This window comes from Telopea speciosissima, chromosome 11, assembly GCF_018873765.1.
Source record: "Telopea speciosissima isolate NSW1024214 ecotype Mountain lineage chromosome 11, Tspe_v1, whole genome shotgun sequence".
Lineage (NCBI taxonomy): Eukaryota > Viridiplantae > Streptophyta > Magnoliopsida > Proteales > Proteaceae > Telopea > Telopea speciosissima.
In genome coordinates, this window is record NC_057926.1 from 32,154,179 (window position 1) to 32,173,015 (window position 18,837).

The window sequence follows — 18,837 nt, forward strand, 5'->3', positions numbered from 1 at the left end:
ACTTTGACATGTGTTTAATGAAGAACCTACGCTCTGATGCTAATTGTTAGTGACGGCGGAAGCGATGGGATTCTCATGTAATCACAAAATTTTATGAGCATGCAAGGATCTCAATAAACACATTAATGTACTAACCTCAAGGGGAGAGCAAGGTCACCTAGAACACTCAAATGGTTTGTTTCTCCAAAGGAATACAACACTTGAAGAAGATCTCCCAAGCTTGTTTCACCTCCAATGGCCAATAGTGCTTGAGGAAGAAGAAGACTCTCTTTTTCTCTCTCTAAGCTCTCTCACAATTTTGTGCAAATTGTTCTAATGATTTTTTCTCTATCATCATCCATCATCCTTGGCCTTAGATCTCCTTATATATATAGAGACCTAATTGAGGAGGTGGCAAACCTACGGTCCAGATCTAACTAGGTGGTGTGATCCTAAAGGGTAGCCCATAATATTATCCTAAATTGTACATAAGGATAAAACTTATCCAAAATCATAGTAAAGGATGATCCTACCAAGGCGTAAACTGAAAAACCCCTTGCGGTAGGTAATTTTATTATATTTTCTCCTCACACTACTAACACCTATAATGGTCCATTGCAACCATGGAATAAATGTCACTGCCACAATTCCGGTCCATTATTGTTTATCACGAGAGTATGGAGGACTTTGATTGGCCATAAAATTCTTTGAAAACTCTTTTCCAAAATACATTTAATTTAATATTAATAAAATAAAATACTCTTTGCAAACACTTTATAAAATACCTTGGATTTGGCACAATCAAATCTGTTCACTCTCTTTTTGGTGTTCTCCTTTTACGGGCAGTGAAAACTTTATTGAGCATCACATCTATAAATATTTACATTGTGCACATCGAGTGGCTGATATATAGTCAGTCCTTTCAGTAGACATCAACAATTGACACACCACAAATGTACAAAACATAAATAAAATGGTAAATGTCTCTCAAGTACAGAGAAAATAACTACCGGAGATTCCCGTTGCAACTACAACTTGACGGTGAATAATTCGAGAATCCCGTGGATCACGTTCAACATGAAATGTGCATATATTTATATTTTGGTCCAGTCACTATTGTACGAATGTAAAATATAGCAACCATATAACAGATTGACCAAATCTATCCGTAGTTGTGAACAAAACGGTTTGATTTAGGCAGATGCAATATAAAATTATGACAAGCACATAATTAAATAAAACTAAATTAATTATTACAATCAAATTAAATTGGGTTTGATGGACACACAAATGTTACATCCAATAGTTTAGCCTCTCCATATCCCATTTGTGAATGTGATGGCGAGGTTTGACTTCACCCTCTTGTTTTGTATCTCTGCCACACCAACGAACCTAGCGTGGGCTTTTGCTTTTCTGACTGACTCCTTGTCGGGCCCATCGAAGATGGTGAGAATATCGGCCCCTACTAGTCGGTTGACATTGGCGTCCAAATGATGATCTTTGATCCTCCTTTTAGGGCTCTCCCGATTGGCGCTACAATCTCTTGGCTCCTCCTTTCATTGCTGAGTTCTTTCTCTGTCATTCGTTCGAGCGGCTTGCTTATTGTCTTTCACGTTTCGGCAAAGGCGGATGGCTTGAATCAACTCTTTGATCTCCTTCTTCAGTTGCCAACAATCCTTCATATCTTTCTTGTTGTCTTTGTGGAAACAATAATACTTCTTTGAGTTCCTCTCGCTGGGTTTTGAATACATCGGCTATGGCCACTGAAGGAGGCCTTGATCATGGATCTGCATAAGGATCTCTGTTCGTGAGGTATTCAGTGGAGTGTAGTCAAGGCTTCTTGCTCTTCCCCTGTCACTTGACTGCTCAGATCTCACTTCTTCTCTCCATTCTTGTGATCTTCTTTTTCGTGTGACGATCTCTTCTTCTCCTGGATCCCCTGATCCACTGTCTTGCATTTCTTCAGGACATCCGCCATGTTCACGAACTAGTAGCACCTTTCTAGCAACTCAGTCATGCTGTTGGGGTGCTCTAGAGCTAGGAACCGAATAAGCTCCTTCTCTGCAATACTAGTGTACAGAGCATTGTATGCCCTGGTGTCATCCAGGTCCTTGATATATAAAGACTTTTGGGTAAACTGAGTGACATAATCACAGATCAGCTCATCATCTCTCTGCCTTACCACCAGGAGTTTTACAAGAGTCTTCTTCTACTTGATGCTGCATTGGAAACATAAGATAAAGGCTCTTCCGAGCTCCATGAAACTCTTAATTGAGACCGGCTTTAGGCGTGAAAACCAAGTGGTAGCCGATCCCTTCAACGATTTGGGGAAAGTCCTACAAGAAGCAACATCACTGCCGCCATAGATGGTCATCATGGCATTAAAATAGTTGATGTGATCATTTGGATCCATCTTCACATTGTACGACACAAAGTTCTGTGGTTTGAATCTGCATGGTGTCGTGGTGTTCATAATCTCGACCAAAAAAATGGGTATCCCCTGCTAGAGAATGCTCAGGCAACAACATTGGCTTGTCAAGGTTTTTGAGCCTTGCATTAAGATCTTGTATTCTATATTCGGGGTCCAGGTTAATCAATCTATTGGACACTAAAATTTGTTGACTAGGCCAATAGCTTTGACTGTTCGTCCTTCGGTAACCGTTCGGCTGGTCGTGCTGAGCGGGGTCTCTGTTGTGCTCCCCAGATTGCATCTCATTCGTCTGTCTGGGCTGACTCTTAGTGTGTTGTTCTCTAGACAAGGATCTCTCAGTCTTGGTCTGTGCCAAGGTTGACTCATGGGTCCCCACATCCTATGGTAGACTCGCCTGGATGGGGAGTGTGTAGGGAGTGCTCCCGTTCAATTAGTGGGAGTTGTCACTTCATAGTGGGATGGTTGTGATGATCCCATATGGCTTTCAGATCTTCGGGCTGTAGGAATTGTCCGTGTCAAAGGTACTTATGGGCTTTGTGTTGCTGGTGAAGCCTGATTTGGTCCAGAAAGTGTGGTTGAGTCCTTCGGAGGGCTGTTTTGGCCTCGAAACGACCTCGAAATGCCAAAAAATGGCGAGGCTCCATGCTAAAGGTTGGAGTTATGTTGTGTCACACCCCAAACCTCCCCTGGGAGGATTAGGTAGGTGACCCGAATTGCGTAACGACAATCCGCCAAATCCCACGGATCTAGAAGCAGTTAATATTCATAACATTACCATAGATACGATCAAAGTGTTGCAATTTAACTACAGTTATAACAAAGAAAGAGAAAGCGTAGCGATACGGGAATGATGATGATATATATACATATGTTCTAATACATTCCCAGTACAACCCACACACTGAAAAGTAAAGCTAAGAAGAACAAAAGCCAAAAGGAAATACATACATATATATATACACAGGGAAAAATAACTCAACCCCAAAAGAAAAGAAAAGACTACACCATAAATAGAAACGGGGATAAACTCCTATCAAAAGCAAAAAAGAATCCCCAAGACAAAAAGCATCAGTAGCGCCCTTCACTGGTCTTCATCAATGACCACTGAGAACGCAAGCATCATCGACACGATCTTCGTCGGAGTCCATACCAATAGCATCATAATCACGAGGGCTCTCCTCCTCGTAACAAGTCTCTATGCCATAGTGGCATCGATCTACACAATCATCTAAGAGAAAAACATATATAACAGAGTGTGAGCCCCACTGAGCCCGTGAGCAAAACATATCATCATGCATGTATATGCAACCACAATCCACATGTTCCTAAATGATATGCAAGTCCAAATTATTTAATTAGCCACCTAACAATACAGCTAAGTCAAGTTAGTGCTACTACAATGCCTAATACATGTATCCCTGGTGTGGGCTTGGTTACCCCTTCCTGTGATAAACCCATTGAGTTGTCGGAGAGAACCAACCGGCTCCAGCTCACTAGTCCTTGGTCAGCCCGACTGGCCCTTTGTGATTAAACTTGTGAGGTAACCGACTTAATAATAATTTCACCTTTTTGGTGCTTCTCGACATATAATTCGAGGATAAACTTTAGATGTGGCATATAGCCATGATTCACCTATTGGTGCTTCCCAAGCTTGTAGCCCGAGGCTTCTCGACATATTTGCCCTAGGGCATCCCAGCTGTGCTGAGGCTTCCCAGTATAAATGCCCGAGGTTTTACGGTAGTCCTCACAGTCATCCAACACCTTAACCCCTGTTGGCAAGGGTGCGTAGCACGGGTGATGAAACTCAAACCCTATGTCTATATGGCATCGTACGAGTCAGGCGGTGTCAGTCGTATCCCATACTACGGGCTACCACTGGCCTCATTTCTAAGCCGACTACGATATCTAGTCTAACATTCACAGTCATAATGATATAATCCCAGAGTTGATCAACAAACATACGATGTATAACAGTTCTCACTAATTGCATTGAATTAAATAACACAACATTATAATTAAAGAATTTAATTGTCGGCATAATAATACTATTACACGTACATACACGATAATATTTCACTCACCTGGGTCTGGTTCTAAGAATTCAGTTGCAAAATTAGTTCCGACTACAGTCTGGCTGTAGGCCTCGAGCGCGGGATCAAATCCTAGATATAAATTAGAAATTTGTCATTTAATAGTCTAAAATTTTTTTGAATGTCCTAGGGTTGATCTAAGCTCATTGGGTTGACTCGGTGTACAATTGGTCATCACTTGGAATTCTCTGGGCCTTGCACTGGTCCTTGGGCCTATGTCCCGGTGCATCATCCAGAGATGATGGCCTAGGGGTAGAATGGTCATTTATCTCATTGGTACATGTCCCTAGGTCATATTAGTCTTACAGTACTGTATCCAACTTGACAGTGCTACAGGACCATCACAGGCAGGGTTTCCAAGTCATGCGGGGCCTACTTGGGTACCCAAAGCATTCATACATGTGGATAGATGTGTGGAGGGGTATTTTAGTCATTCTCCACCTTCCCACATTGATTCATGGCCTATGGGTAAAGTCCCCCAAGTTAGTTCAGCTTCACAGGGAAATTTCATTCACTGGGCGATGGCTCTAGGTGATGTCTGCATCGCCCAGTGCATCGCCTAGAGATTGCAAAATCGGAATCAGGCTGAGATTCTAAGGTTTTGAGCTATGGGCAGTGCATGGATCTTCTCCCCATGCATGTTATGTCATCTTGGACCTCTGGGGGTATACTTTGCACTGATCCTTGTGGATTTTCATTTGGGTCCACCACTTGGCTGCCAGGAGCTGCCCAGACAGCCCAGTGAATAGTAACCCAAGATTTCTTCAGTTGCAAATCTGGGTTTTGGCTGCATGCAAGGCTAGATTTACATGTAAAATGGAAACCTAAAGCTGCTACCACCTAGGGCTAGGTCTCATGCAGCCAGGGCATACAATCTGGACCCCAGACTGTGCAGTTCTTGGTGTAACAAGGCAGTGCAGCCTAGCACAGCCTAGGTTTCGATTCTAGATGAAGAACAGGTCTGTAAATGACCATGAAACACTCAGATCTTCCATGCTTCATGCTTGCATGGTAGATCAGAGATGGACCACGGCAGCCCCGAGCTGTTCTGGGCTACCAATGGCCAGAAATCCATCAAAACACAGAGAAATCAAGAAGGGAGCAGTGAATCATCAAGGCAGCAGGTATGGACAGAGGTGTTTATACCTGAACAGGTATAGGGCAGCTCGAATCCAAAGCCTTGGATGCAAGGCTACACTCTTCCTCCTTCTCCTTCCCTTTTCTTCTTCTTCTCCTTCCCTTTTCTCTCTTTTCTTTCTTCTCCTTTCCTCCATGGTTTCAATAGTGCAAAGGGTTCTAAATGAACCCAAGGCACCCCTATTTATAGCCCAGCCCTTGACTAGGGCCTATTTGGCTGCTAAGGCCTGTTTTGAGAATGCATTTTTGATTGCATTCACAGCCATTCTGGGCACTCAGGTGGGGTCCATAGTGATCCAAGGGTATAAGGTGGTCCCTCAGACTCCCCTCAACCTATGGAGGGTGCCCATGTCCAATAAGGGTGGTCCCCATAGATCAAAATATTAAAATAATCAATTTTTCCACTCTGGGCGATGTCTCTGGGTGATGTCTGCATCGCCCAGAGATTTCAGCAAGGCTGATTCTCTGTGGGCTTGCACAGGTGTTTGACCCAGGGTCAGGGCCTTATACCCACATGTCATTTAGGGTCTTTTGCACTCATTTCCAAGGGTGGGACCCACAGTTATGGAGAGGAGAGAGAATACCTGGAGTCTAGGCAATACATTACGCTGTGAGCTGTGCAATTGCAAGGGTCAGTGATCCATCTACTGACAGGCATGTAGGAGGTCATATTCATGGTTTCCTCATCAATTTCAATCACTGGGGTGATGCTCCACAGTGTGCTTGGGTTCCATGTTAGGGGTTCCTGTCCTTCAATCAAAATCCCTATCAGTCAGGAACAGGGTTTGACATGTTGGGCTCATCGAGATCTTCGAAATGAGTACTTTTGAGCCATGTGTTAATGTTTTGGTCTGGCTCAGGTTTTTTGGCTTTTTGGGTTGGGGGCATTTATGTACTTTCTAGGGTTAGGGTTTTCTTATATATTTGTTCTTTTCTCTTTGAGATAGGGTTATGAGGGTTTGCAACATTTCTAGAGAAATAGTGAAACCTGTTCTACTGCTCAACCGTGGATGTAGCTTCCATCTTGGAGGTGAACCACGTAAATCTCTGTGTTGTGCGTTGTGTGTGCTCTCTCTATTTTCATTTTCTTCTGCAAATCGTAATTCTAGGCATTGTTTTCTTAACACTTTGGGCCAAAGAGGGCACCCACTGCGAAGGTGTTGCTGAAGGTAGCACATGAAGTCTGGCGGGGCTAACCTGCCTGACAAAGTCCTTGAGAAAGGGGTTGGTCTGTAGGATCTGAAGTTGTAAATCCCGAACTTACGGGTTAGTTTCCAACGTGCTGGGATGAACCATTTTTGGTATCATCATGGCAGGGATAGGTGGCAGAGGTGGAAGTTCTTCCACCGCTATCTCGGTGTACCCATCAGTAAGGTTGGTGGAAGTCGGTACTTCTGACTTTGGGGCTAGATTCTCTTGGACCGCCTGTCGCTCCACTAGAGAGGCTAACCTTCGGGAGGGATTGGTCCTTCCAGCGTTTCCTCAGGAAGGGCGTCTACGTCCTCTCCCACGAGAGCAGTTGGGTTACGAGTTTAGAGTTGTCTCAACCATTGGTAGAGGATGCTCAAGTGGGTTAGATTATAAGAACCATTCCAACAGAAGGCGTCAATCTATTGCGTCAAGAAACCTTTGGTGGGGCCTCCGAGGGTAGAACCTACATAGAGGGACAAACAAACATGGGAGATGAGTGCCAGTGGAGTACTGACTTAGGGCTCTCCGATGCCTAAGTTAGGTCTCTTTTAGCAAACAGATGAAACAATAGGAGTTTCAAGAGTGTGATCCCCTTGCATGGGGGGGTTAACTTCCAATTTATAGGGTTGATTCCCTTTGATTGACGTAGTAATGAGAAGGTCTTCATTAGACAGATGGAGCCCTCCTGGCTGTCAGGAGGTGGAGTGTTCCTATTTACTAGGTTATGGAGAGTCCCTATCTGATAAGGTCTCCTACATGTCTGAGGGCCTTATTTGGTGAGCATCATTAAATGCTCATTAATGCCATTATAGCTGTGAAATCACCTAGAGGGGGGGTGAATAGGTGTAGGTTCGAAAAATAAAAGAACTGTGTAGAATTAAAAACAACAATAAAGATAGAGAAGAGTAAAGACAAGCAATAAACAATAAGAAGAGAGACACAAGGATTTTATAGTGGTTCGGCCAATACTTGCCTACGTCCACTCCTCTTACCTTAGAGAGAATTCGACTAAATCGAATTTTGACTATGAGCAAGAGGACTCATACAAATCTTGATTGAGAGCAAGATGACTCAACACTACTCTTGATTCCGAGCAAGAGGACTCACTACTCTTGATTCCGAGCAAGAGGACTCAATTAAAACATAAAGTAAAAGTGTACTAAGATTAGGATTACCTCAACCTTAGATGTATAAAACTATCTCCCACCTTTGAAGCTTGAAGCTAATTGAGGTAGAGTAGTCTTGAGTGTGTGAGCTTGTGATGCTTTGATGCTTACAATGAATGATTGGCTCACTTGCAATGTATCTTGTATTGAAAGTTCTTAGGTATGATTAGTGGTGGTCATTAGAGCCTAAAATAAGTGGGTATTTATAGCCAAAGAGGCTAGAATTAATTAGGAATCCAATTAAGGATCGGATCCCATAGTCTATAAATAATCCGGTATGCTGGATGGGAATCCGGTATGCCGGATCACCTAACTTCCGTTTAAAAACACAGGAGTAACGATCATATCATAACAGTAATATACTAATCCGGTAAGCCGGTTCAGGATCCGGTATGCTGGATTACAATCCGGCGTACTTCAGAAGGCTACTATGAGCATTTTCCTGAGAGTGCAACACTGATCCGGTATGCCGTTTCATGATCCGGTATGCTGGATCATAAAATTTCTACTGACATTATAAGTCCTTTATTGGACTTACTTGGGAGATTCCAAAAGAGGTTTGGTTTGGGGGGTTCCAAAACTCAATAGGCACATGTCTAAGGGGTCAAATCACCTCCTAAGGACATTCTAAATGGATGAATGCATTACATCAATTGTAACTTTAACAAATAAATTTACAACTTAGTACAATTCTAAGTCTTCAAACTTCTTCAAGTCTTGAACTTTACTTCTTTACATGAGTATCTTCAAAGAGAGTTCCTCTCACTTGTCTTGATCTTTGACTTCAAAACTTGTTCTCCATTCTTCATGATTCTTTGATGTCTTGCAAGATTGGATAAGTTCAATTTGCTTTGAGCATCAATCTCTTGAATTGAGTGCTCCCCCTCACTTGATGCTCTGCTCTTTATCTATGCATCTTTTAGACAAGAGTTAGTACAACTAACTTATTTGTTATCATTAAAATCATAATGGGTGATGTGTGGAATTTACCCCAACAGTAGTGTGGAGGGTGGTTTCCTTTGGTAGATAACTATACTTAGTAAGTGATGATGTGCCAAAGCCTTTGTTGAGTAATCACACTTACTGGGTGATGATGTGCCAAGGCATGGAGACTTACTTTTAGCCTGGCTCAATGACCCAATAGGTGAGCCAGTTGCTTTACACTACCCCAAGCACACCTTGGACCCTTGAGATGGATCCCATGTGAGTATGATTTCTCTAGTTCATCTGGCCGGATGTCTTCTCTGATGCTACATGTCTCATTATTATTGGGTGGCTATTGTAGTGTATAACACCATTAATATATGGAATCCAAAATTAAGAAATAGCTGGAATAAATTTAGCCTAAGCAGAATTCAAGCCATTCCATGAATCAGCTCAACACGGCAATGTTCCTGTCAGCCCACAAAGGGTGAACACCCCATTTTCTTATCAAAACGAATTAATAATATGCATGTATTGCTGTTTTATTTTTTCCTTTTTAATTAGGGAAATTTACGTTTATCACCCCTGTAGTTTCAAACTATTACGTCTACCACCCCTGAAATTTCATCTATTTCAAAAACATCCCCTGTAGTTTAAAATATTCTTACAATCGTACCCCTACCATTAGATTAGAACAGTTAAGTGATGATGCCATTGCTTAAATATAATCTAAATACCCATAATACCCTTACAAACCTACCCACCCGCCCCACCCCTTTGCAACCCTTTCCCTTTACTACGACTCCATCATCGTCATCAGACAACTACTTCGGAAGGTTGACCGCGCCATCCAACATCCTCGAGGCCACATCTGTCATCATGGGCAAAGGAAGCTTCCCGCAGGCCTGCAAGAACACCTTCTTTTCCTTACTATTCTTGATCACCGGATGTGCTGCCAATCTGCACAGGTATTTCTCCAAAGCCAGATGCCTCTATTCAACAAATTCCTAGTTTTGCACGGACTGACTCTCCACTATGCTCTTATTCGGCCGTGGCAAAATAAAGAACCTTCTGTAGGACTTTAAAGGTTCAACATACGAATTATCAGATAGATTAGGGTTTCGAATGTCCCTAAATCACGGCGAAGACGAGCTCAAAGGATCATCGCCTGGTGCGACTACTACTGTGGGAGGCGATAAGGGATGGTGTGTATCACCCAGGGAAGACATGGCGCTATGGTAGTTGGTGAAGGATTTCCCGTTTAATGGCTTGTCAAGGATGAGAGTCTCCATTTCTTCTCGAGATGCAAAGAGATGGGCTTCTTCGTAGCCCTGGTTCTCAGAGCCCTATCATCTTAATTTGGTTTTAAAACTAATCAACAACTATTGATAATAAAGAGGAAAAGGAAAGAAGACTGGAAGAGTAAAAAACCTCTAATAAAAAAGGAAACACAAAATTACAAATATGGTACAGATTCATCTTCCATAGCATGGGAAAGGCAAAGGGAGATTGTCGCAGAGATAGAGAATCGATCCAGGAACTGCCACATGGCAGTTCAGGTGGGACTCAATGGTGGGTGGTGGTGGTGGCGGCGATGGTGGTGAGTGGAAATAAGGGAAGAAGAAGAAGAAAGAAAGAAGAGTACAAGGCGATTGGTGTTTATCTATTGAAGAAGATTTCTCTGTGACGTCGGCTTGGGAAGGTATTAGAAAGAAATCTTCCAAAGTTTCCTGGGCCAATCTCGTGTGGCTGAAACATACTCAACCGAGGCATGCCATTTTTGGGTGGAGATTGGCGCATGCGAAATTGCCTACTGACAAGAGACTCTTCAAAAACATGGCATCTATCTGGCTTCTAGATGTCATCTTTGCAATAAAGAAGCCGAGTCAATTCAGCACCTCTTTCTCTCGTGTGAGTACAGTAATGCAGTGTGGGGAGAGGTTACCTCTTGGTTTGGCCACTGTTGGGGTCTGCACGCTTCAATTGAGGAATTTTTAGGGTGGTGGTCGAGGAAGCAGAGATGCACGAACCTGAAAGATCCTTGGGCGGCTGGGGTGACCATAGTGCCTGCTATTTTGTGGGAAGAACGGAACATGAGAAGACATAAAGGTGTGCATCGAGATGGTAATCAAGTCTTGGCATATATTAAAGGGGAGATAAAGGATTGCTCGCAGGGATGTAAAGGGGTAAAATCAGTCCAAGACCTCAACTGTGCTAGGATTTTGGGCATAAATTCTGCTACCAATGGATCTAGAGGGATCATTGAAGTTTATAGGTGCAAGCCCCCTACAAACTGAATGAAACTTAACATTGATGGTAGCTCGATTGGCAATCCAGGTAGAGCGGGGGCAGGAGGAGTGTTTCGCAATCAAAATGCCCAGGTGGTAAGATCTTTCAGCCGTTATTTAGACGTGGCTAGTAGCTTCATGGTAGAATTTGAAGCTCTTATGGAGGGGCTTTTTATGGCTAAGGAGATGGGTCTATCTAATTTATGGATAGAATCAAACTCGGTTTCGGTGGTGTTGTCGATGCAATTTTTCAAGTTCCCTTGGTGGATTCAGAAAAAATGGTTAGTGATTAAGCCTTTTTTATTGGCCTGTAACTGGAAAATCACTCACTGCTATAGAGAGGCTAATCCCATTGCGGATTTCCTCACTAAAAGGGCTACGAGGACCGGAGAATCAGTTGTTAATTGTTCCCTTTTGAGTCACATCGGTGAGCTCCTTGCTCAGGATGCCATGGGGCTGCCCAAATTTAGATTTCTATAATTGTTTTTGCACTTTTTTCTAATAAATTGATCCTTTAGCGAAAAAAAAGAAGAGTACAAGGGTAAAATTGTCATTTCAAAACTAACAGAGTTAGGACTTAGGGGTGGTAGACATAAATTTCCCTTTTAATTAAGGTACTTACTTTTCATGATTCTTCCTTGTTATGATGTCTCCTATAACTACTAATTAGGTTTCGCAATTGGATGAATTACTGGATACAAGTGATGTCCATAGTTTCTCGTATATTTTCATCATTGAAGTTTCTAAATTTGGAAGGAGGGGGGGGAGAGAGAGAGAGAGAGATGATTTTGTGGGGGTAGAGGTAGAATTCACCTATCCATCTTAAACTCTTGCAATGTAAAGAATGTTAGCGACGTACATCAAATAGGAAACACACAAAATCTGTTATATATCTAATTGGGCCCACTCTAGTGTATGGGCGCTAGATTGGGCCAGCCTAGTATGGGATAGGTTAAAGGCCTTGATTTAACGCATTCTATCAGATCTGGAGCTTTTGGAGTATTGGTCAAGAAAGAGCTACCTACTACCAGGCAAAAACCCTGAGGTAGAGCGGAGCCGCTTCGAAATGGTTACCTACCGCCAGAGTGAGAGTTGCATAGAATGAGAGTCGCTGAGGATAAGTGTGTAACGTTAGGTACTTGACCGATACGCCAAAAGCTCCAGAGCTGATGGAACACATTGAATCAAGCCCTTTAACCTATCCCACACTAGACTGGCCCAATCTAGAGCCCATGCACTAGAGTGGATCCCATTAGGCACATAACAAAATCAGCCAATACTAAGACCAACCTCATTTTCTTTATTTTTTAATTAATTCCTAAATTGTTGTGCTCCGTCAAAGAGGAGTTTGAAGGTTTAATCATGGTGAGGCATTTTGTGAATCTTTCCCATTTCAGTTCCTTTTATTTTGAAAAGAAAAAGAAAAAGAAAAATATTCTTAATTAAAGTTCCTATGCTCAATCTAAATTGAACGGGTGAATTAACTCGCTACTAATTGCTCAGGTGAATCCACTAATTTTTGGTGATTTTCACTACTATTTTCACACACACACACACAAGATAAAATATTGGAATGCTTCTTTCTTTATTTTTCTTCTCCACCTTTGTACTTGCACAAGATCAATAACTCTAAGTTGGAGGTGCAGATTGGGCTGGTTATGAGTCCTATAGAAACTATAGCATCTCTAACAAAGATGTGGTTTAACTATTACATTTCATAATGTTGCCGCTTGATTCCGACCTAGCTGAGGTGGATGACCTATGGAATGAATAGAGAATGGTCGGATGAACCCAAGGTTAACCTCTAGGTCAGTTTGTGCTACAACCCAGTTGAGTGGAGCGTGAGCTGTTACAGCCCACTGAGTTAGGTTGGTTGCTTTGACTCGTCTTGGAAGGGAATAGAAGACTTAATATCTCAGGTGTATTAATTATATGGGGTTCACTTTGTCCTACCTAAGTATTAGGACATTCTTGTTATCCTACCACGTGTATAGGTATATTTTTAGATATATCACAGGAGATCAAAATGTGAGGATATACAGTGTCATGTTGTGAGCTTAATATTGGAAATTAACAATTAGGGGCATCTCCTAATTGAGTTTAATTGATGTTTATTGGTGAGGTTGGATTGATGATTAATCTTTTTGATTGGACTATGCTGATGTGGTTAATGTAGGACATGAAAACTAGAGATTGGTGACTAACATGGGGACCAGAATTTAAGTTGCTTGGTTACTGGCCCAACAAGCTCTTCAATTTCTTAAGCCTCTATGCAGTTAATATGGTTTGGGGAGGCGAAGTTCATGGTGATCCACCACTTCCTGAAATGGATAGTGGCTATTTTCCTTCAGAAGGTCTTGGGAAGGCATGTTTTATCAAACATGGTAAGATTGTAGATCAATCTCAACTAATCAGAGATGTTGATCTAATACATGAATGTACATGTAATATACAAAAACCCAACTGCTTTCAGGCGCATCCAACCGGCCAACTTCCACCAGGGGAAACCTTTTTCTTATTTGTTGATCAGCCCACCTTGGCAAATGGGGGCGAAATCAACTTTGAATATCTATTACTTAATGTATTTATGGTGGTTCGATCCATCATAACTTTGTTTCTCTCTGTTAGAGATGATAATAGGGTAGATATAGAAGGTAGATAGAAGAAGAAGATGACACAGTATGTAACGTGGTTCAGTTCTTTAGAACCTACGTCCACAGAATGAATAGTTTTCTTCATTTATTCTTTTCTCAAGACTTCTCTCCTTTTAAGCTGTGAGAGGAGAGTCCTTACGGTTTTACAAGTGAGAGGAGACTTCCAAGGCGGGCAGTACTTCCGTGCACCCAACTTTGCCCAGCATACAAGGAGGGCGGAAAGTACCGCCTTACCCCCGCTCGGGCAGGGGCAAGGCGGTACTTTCCATCGCCTTGTATGTGGGGCAAAGTTGGGCGCACGGAAGTACAGCCCGCCTTGTAAGTAGAGAAGTCTCTTCCGAGTCCATTACGGTTTTACAAGTGAGAGGTTTTGATATACAAGGAAACTCTTCTTTCAATCTATTCCTTGTATCAAGGAGATTAGATTCTAAAAGATAATATAACAAGAAGGGTTTTTTTTTTCCTTTATCGTTAAAAGGATTCAGACTCCGTTTGGTTGTAAGGGGAATTAGGGAAGGGAAGGGAAGGGAAATTTTCATACTTAAAAAAGGAATTTTTATAATCATTACCCCATGTGACACCATGTGACAATATCAATAACTTTAAATCATTCCATATTTGGTTATTAAATTCCACTTTACTTTGCATCCAATTCCCTTTGGCTCCGTTTGGTTGCAAGGGGAATTAAAGGGAAGAGAAGTGAAATTTTCATACTTAAAAATGAAACTTTTTTTAATCATTACCCCATGTGACACCATGTAACAATATATCTAACTCCAAATCATTCCATATTTGGTTATTAAATTTCATTTTACTTTGCATCCATTTCCCTTTCGTTTCAAATGTAAAATAAATATTACATGTAAAATGTATCTTTACTAGATATAGTGAGAAATTTAAGTAGTTTATACAATCACATGGGGTAATGATTACAAAAGTTTCTTTTTTAGGTTTGAGAATTTCCCCTTCCCTTCCCTTTAATTCCCCTTGCAACCAAACGGAGCCTTTGGTTTAAAATATAAAATAAATATCACATGTAAAATTTATATTTACTATATATATATGGAAAGAAATTGAAGCAGTTTATCCAATCACATGGGGTAATGATTACGAAAGTTTCTTTTTTAGGTTTGAAAAATTTCCCTTCCCTTCCATTTAATTCCCCTCGCAACCAAATAGAGCCTTGAGCATTCCCAGGCCGAAGGTTAAAAGAGAAACAGCCCTACCAACGACAATGCCATCAGCAAACACTGTCCCCCCTCCCAACTAACAGAATCTAAATCTTGGTATTGACATTGCATCAATGCTAAGCTCCTCATGCATTGATGTATCTTGGAAATTGAACCATAAAATCTGAATTCTCTGATTTTGCAGCATCCTTCACCAAGAAGTCAGCAATGTGAATCATGTGATATGCCACTCTATAACAGTGTGTAATCTTCCATGGAATGGAACTCAAAAATGATTGAAGAAACATACAATCTTGAAGTGCAAACTATGGAAGTAATCTAGATTGAATTGAGTGGACAACAAATGTAGAGTCTGACTCAATCCATGGATCACTTTAAGTGGTCCATGGATCACTGTGTGGTCCTCGGATGAGCTTCAACACTGTTTTACGTGCCAATTTGCATCTGAAATCGGATTTTTGGGTATAATATATTGTCAGAAAAGTGAAGAATCGATAGAGTCCGATTTTAAAATTTTTGGGCTCTCAGTACCACCAGAAACAAAGAATTGCATCAGATGATGTCTTAAGTCAAGAGCCTCAGTTGCTAGACGCCGCTAAACTTGTCCGGGAACAAAGATAGAGAAGAAGGGGGCAAGGGGCTAGGGTTCCAACTGCCTAGTTTGGTACTTGGAAAGGGCAAGACCACGAGGTGTAGGGGATTCTGATGGAATTTTTCAATTGTTTTTTTTTTTCAAAACACTTAAATGAATAATACATTTAATACGTGTCAAATACTTTGTACATTAAAATTTGCATTTTTTTTACCGCATCTATACAATTATACGTAACATTACAAATTTTCCTTCATAAAATACGCAAACTTACTAACTATGGAACTCATGATATGCTTAGTACTAGACATTTTCTTGTAAGTATTTTTTTTTATGATAATTTTCATGTAAGTGGTTAGTTCCTATTTTTATTTGTATACTTATGAATGGATAATTGGTTGTATGTTTAATGATGGATATTTGATTATTTGTATGCTTAAAAATGATTTTTTTTTTTTAATTATTTGAATATTGAGAAATGGATTTTTGGTTATTTGTATGGTTTGGTGAAATTTTAAAGAATTGTAGGCACTGGGTGATAGTAATTAAATATACAACCAATTATCTCGGTCGAAACTTGGGACTTTCTACAGGCTAACTCGAACATTGGTTTCAAGGCCCAAAAGTTACTTTTTTATCCTAATTCTTGTTGTGCTGCCTATTTTTTATATTTTAAACTCAATCCATGCATTAGTTTCACATAGAGAACACTAAAAATATTACTTGGGATTAGATCCAAGTTTGATACTGTATATTGTTCTTGGACATGGTATCAAATAAGGTTTGACCGGAACATAATTCCTTCAATATAAATGAAATTTAAACAATCTTGGATTTGTTAGAAAGCTTTGTTTTGATAGCTTTTCAGTAAGTCCAAGATTGCTTAAATCTGATTTATTTTGAAGGAGTTATGTACCGGTCAAACTTAATTTGGTATGAACAAATGCTGTCAAAATCGCTCTGGATGAAAATAATTTTTTGGACATCAAAACAAATGAATATTTTAATGTACTTTTGGTTTGGATAAATTACAGATCACTCCCTAGTTTTCAATCAAAACTCAGATCACCGCTTGGTTTTTGAAAAAACTCAAATTACCCCCTCTATAGTAACGGTGTTAGTTTGTAGTTAGTTATTGGTTTGAAAGGACTATTTCACCCTTGCATTAAAACATTAGAATTAAATTTACATTACTACCCTTCCTTCATCTTCATCCTAAAATACCCCATCCCTTCCCTGCAACTCAGTTGGCAGCACTGCCACCGTCGCCGCCCTCTGCTTCACTCTAGCCCCGAAGTTCATACAATACAAAGAAGCTTCGAACCACATTCTAGAAGAGGAACTTCCACAGAGGGTTCATCTCTCCACAGCCGAATAGAGGAACTTCCACAGAGGGTTCCCAATATGAAAAACAAGTAGAGAAAATAAAAGTTGAGAAAGAAACTCCTTTGAAAATATGACGCAGATCCCTAGTAGGAAACAATCCCAAATCCGTCAAAGTTGGAGATACTTCTTGTTGTGCAGCATCGGAATCAGTACTACATCAGGAACAGGTCTAGTATCCATGATGGATTTGGTTCTTCTCCATCCAGAAGCTTCAGTGAGATCAATTGTAGAACTTTTCAATCTGGAGGAGGTATTCTACCAACCCCATGGAAGCCTTCTAACAATCCTGCTACGTTTAATAAGGCTTGCTCTCCTCCCCGAACTCCATCCCCTGTGAATGGAAAAAGCAGTAGTGCCTTAACTATCAACATCAAGGCCACAAAGGTTGAAAGGTCTTTTAGCGATGACCTAACTTACTCTGAGCTCTAGGCAGGGCCAACTTATTCGAACTCACCTCCTCCTATTTCATTGCCGATCCCTAAATTTCATCTCCGGCAAAAGCGAAGTGTGTCGCTTGATGTGCCTACTTCAGTCTCGAAGATAGCATCGCACCCCATTGCAAGGTCTGCTCCGCCTTCACCCACAAGGGAACCACAGTCTTTTCAAAGGAGTTTCTTTCTCAGCACTGTCTCTACAACTAGGGATCTGCGTCGTATTCTCCACCTCGATAAGAAAGAATAAGAAACCCACTTGAGAAGCCCCAAAACTCATCTCAGTTTCAGAACCCTCTCCAACATTTCAAATCTCCTCCACCTTGATCTAACCGGAAACAACTTCTCCGCCAGAAACAACTTCTCCGCTAATATTCTGGTTAGCTTTGGCTGATTCCCGTGAATCGAGGTGCTCTCACTCGTCGGGCAAGCAGCTCCTCGTAATTTCTTCTCTTTACTCTCTTTCATCTCTCCGGTGTAGTTCAACTTGAGATTGAGTTGCAGGTGAGGAATAGAGTTGTGTGAGGAAGAAGATAGAATTTGGGATTTTTAGTTACAAGGGTAAAATCGTAAATCAACACTGATCAAGGATAGTTTAGGGATTTAAATTTATTTAACTGGCTGACATCATCACTTAACAACATAAAACTAACGTTAGGGATTAATTTGTCATTTTGGGTCTAAATTAGGGGGTGATTTGAGTTGTTTCAAAAACCAAGGGGTGATCTGAGTTTCGATTGAAAACCAAAGGGTGATCAGTAATTTACCCTTTTGGTTTTTAGCAATGTTTTACCATATTAAGATTTATGGAATTTGTAGATTTGAGAAAAACCCTAACATTAGAAAGTTGGAAATTGCACCTACTATCAAAAATCCAATTTTTGTTCTTCAACTGGGAGTTGACATTTTTTCCTTTTGAAATTTGATTTTTTAACTATTTTTATTGGATTCAAATAGGGGGTATTTGCTTATTTATGAATAATATCTTAAGTAAATGAAATACAAATGATATTCGACATAACTTAGTGTTTGTCCTGGTTTCTGGCTTGGTTTCTGGGAGTTTCTGGCATAAATACTTATATGTCATAGTTTCAAGCCAAGTTTCTCCTAGTTTTGATTGGCATATCTATCGAAATCACCGAAATATGGTCGAAACTAGTCGAAACCTTCGAAACCCGATCGAATCCAGGGATTTTATAAAATCCCCATTCAACTAGTCTCGGAAACCTGGGAAACCGAGTTAACTCGGTGTTTTCTACAGGTTTCGATCGAGTTCTTGTTCCATGATAGTAACTGGAACCAATTAGGGATTCGAACTGTAATCAGAACCGACCCACAAATTTCTATACAATTCTGGATCTGAAAATGGAACCGATTA

At 40.9% G+C, this 18,837-nt stretch overlaps 1 protein-coding gene across 1 annotated transcript; it reads right to left on the reverse strand.

Moving 5' to 3' along the window:
- Window positions 1-9,742: 9,742 nt before the first annotated feature.
- Window positions 9,743-17,927, reverse strand: LOC122644959 (sorting nexin 2A-like). The gene is given in 3 exon segments (XM_043838318.1): window positions 9,743-9,997; window positions 10,079-10,264; window positions 17,793-17,927. Coding segments are annotated over 3 exon segments (576 nt in total).
- Window positions 17,928-18,837: the final 910 nt, after the last annotated feature.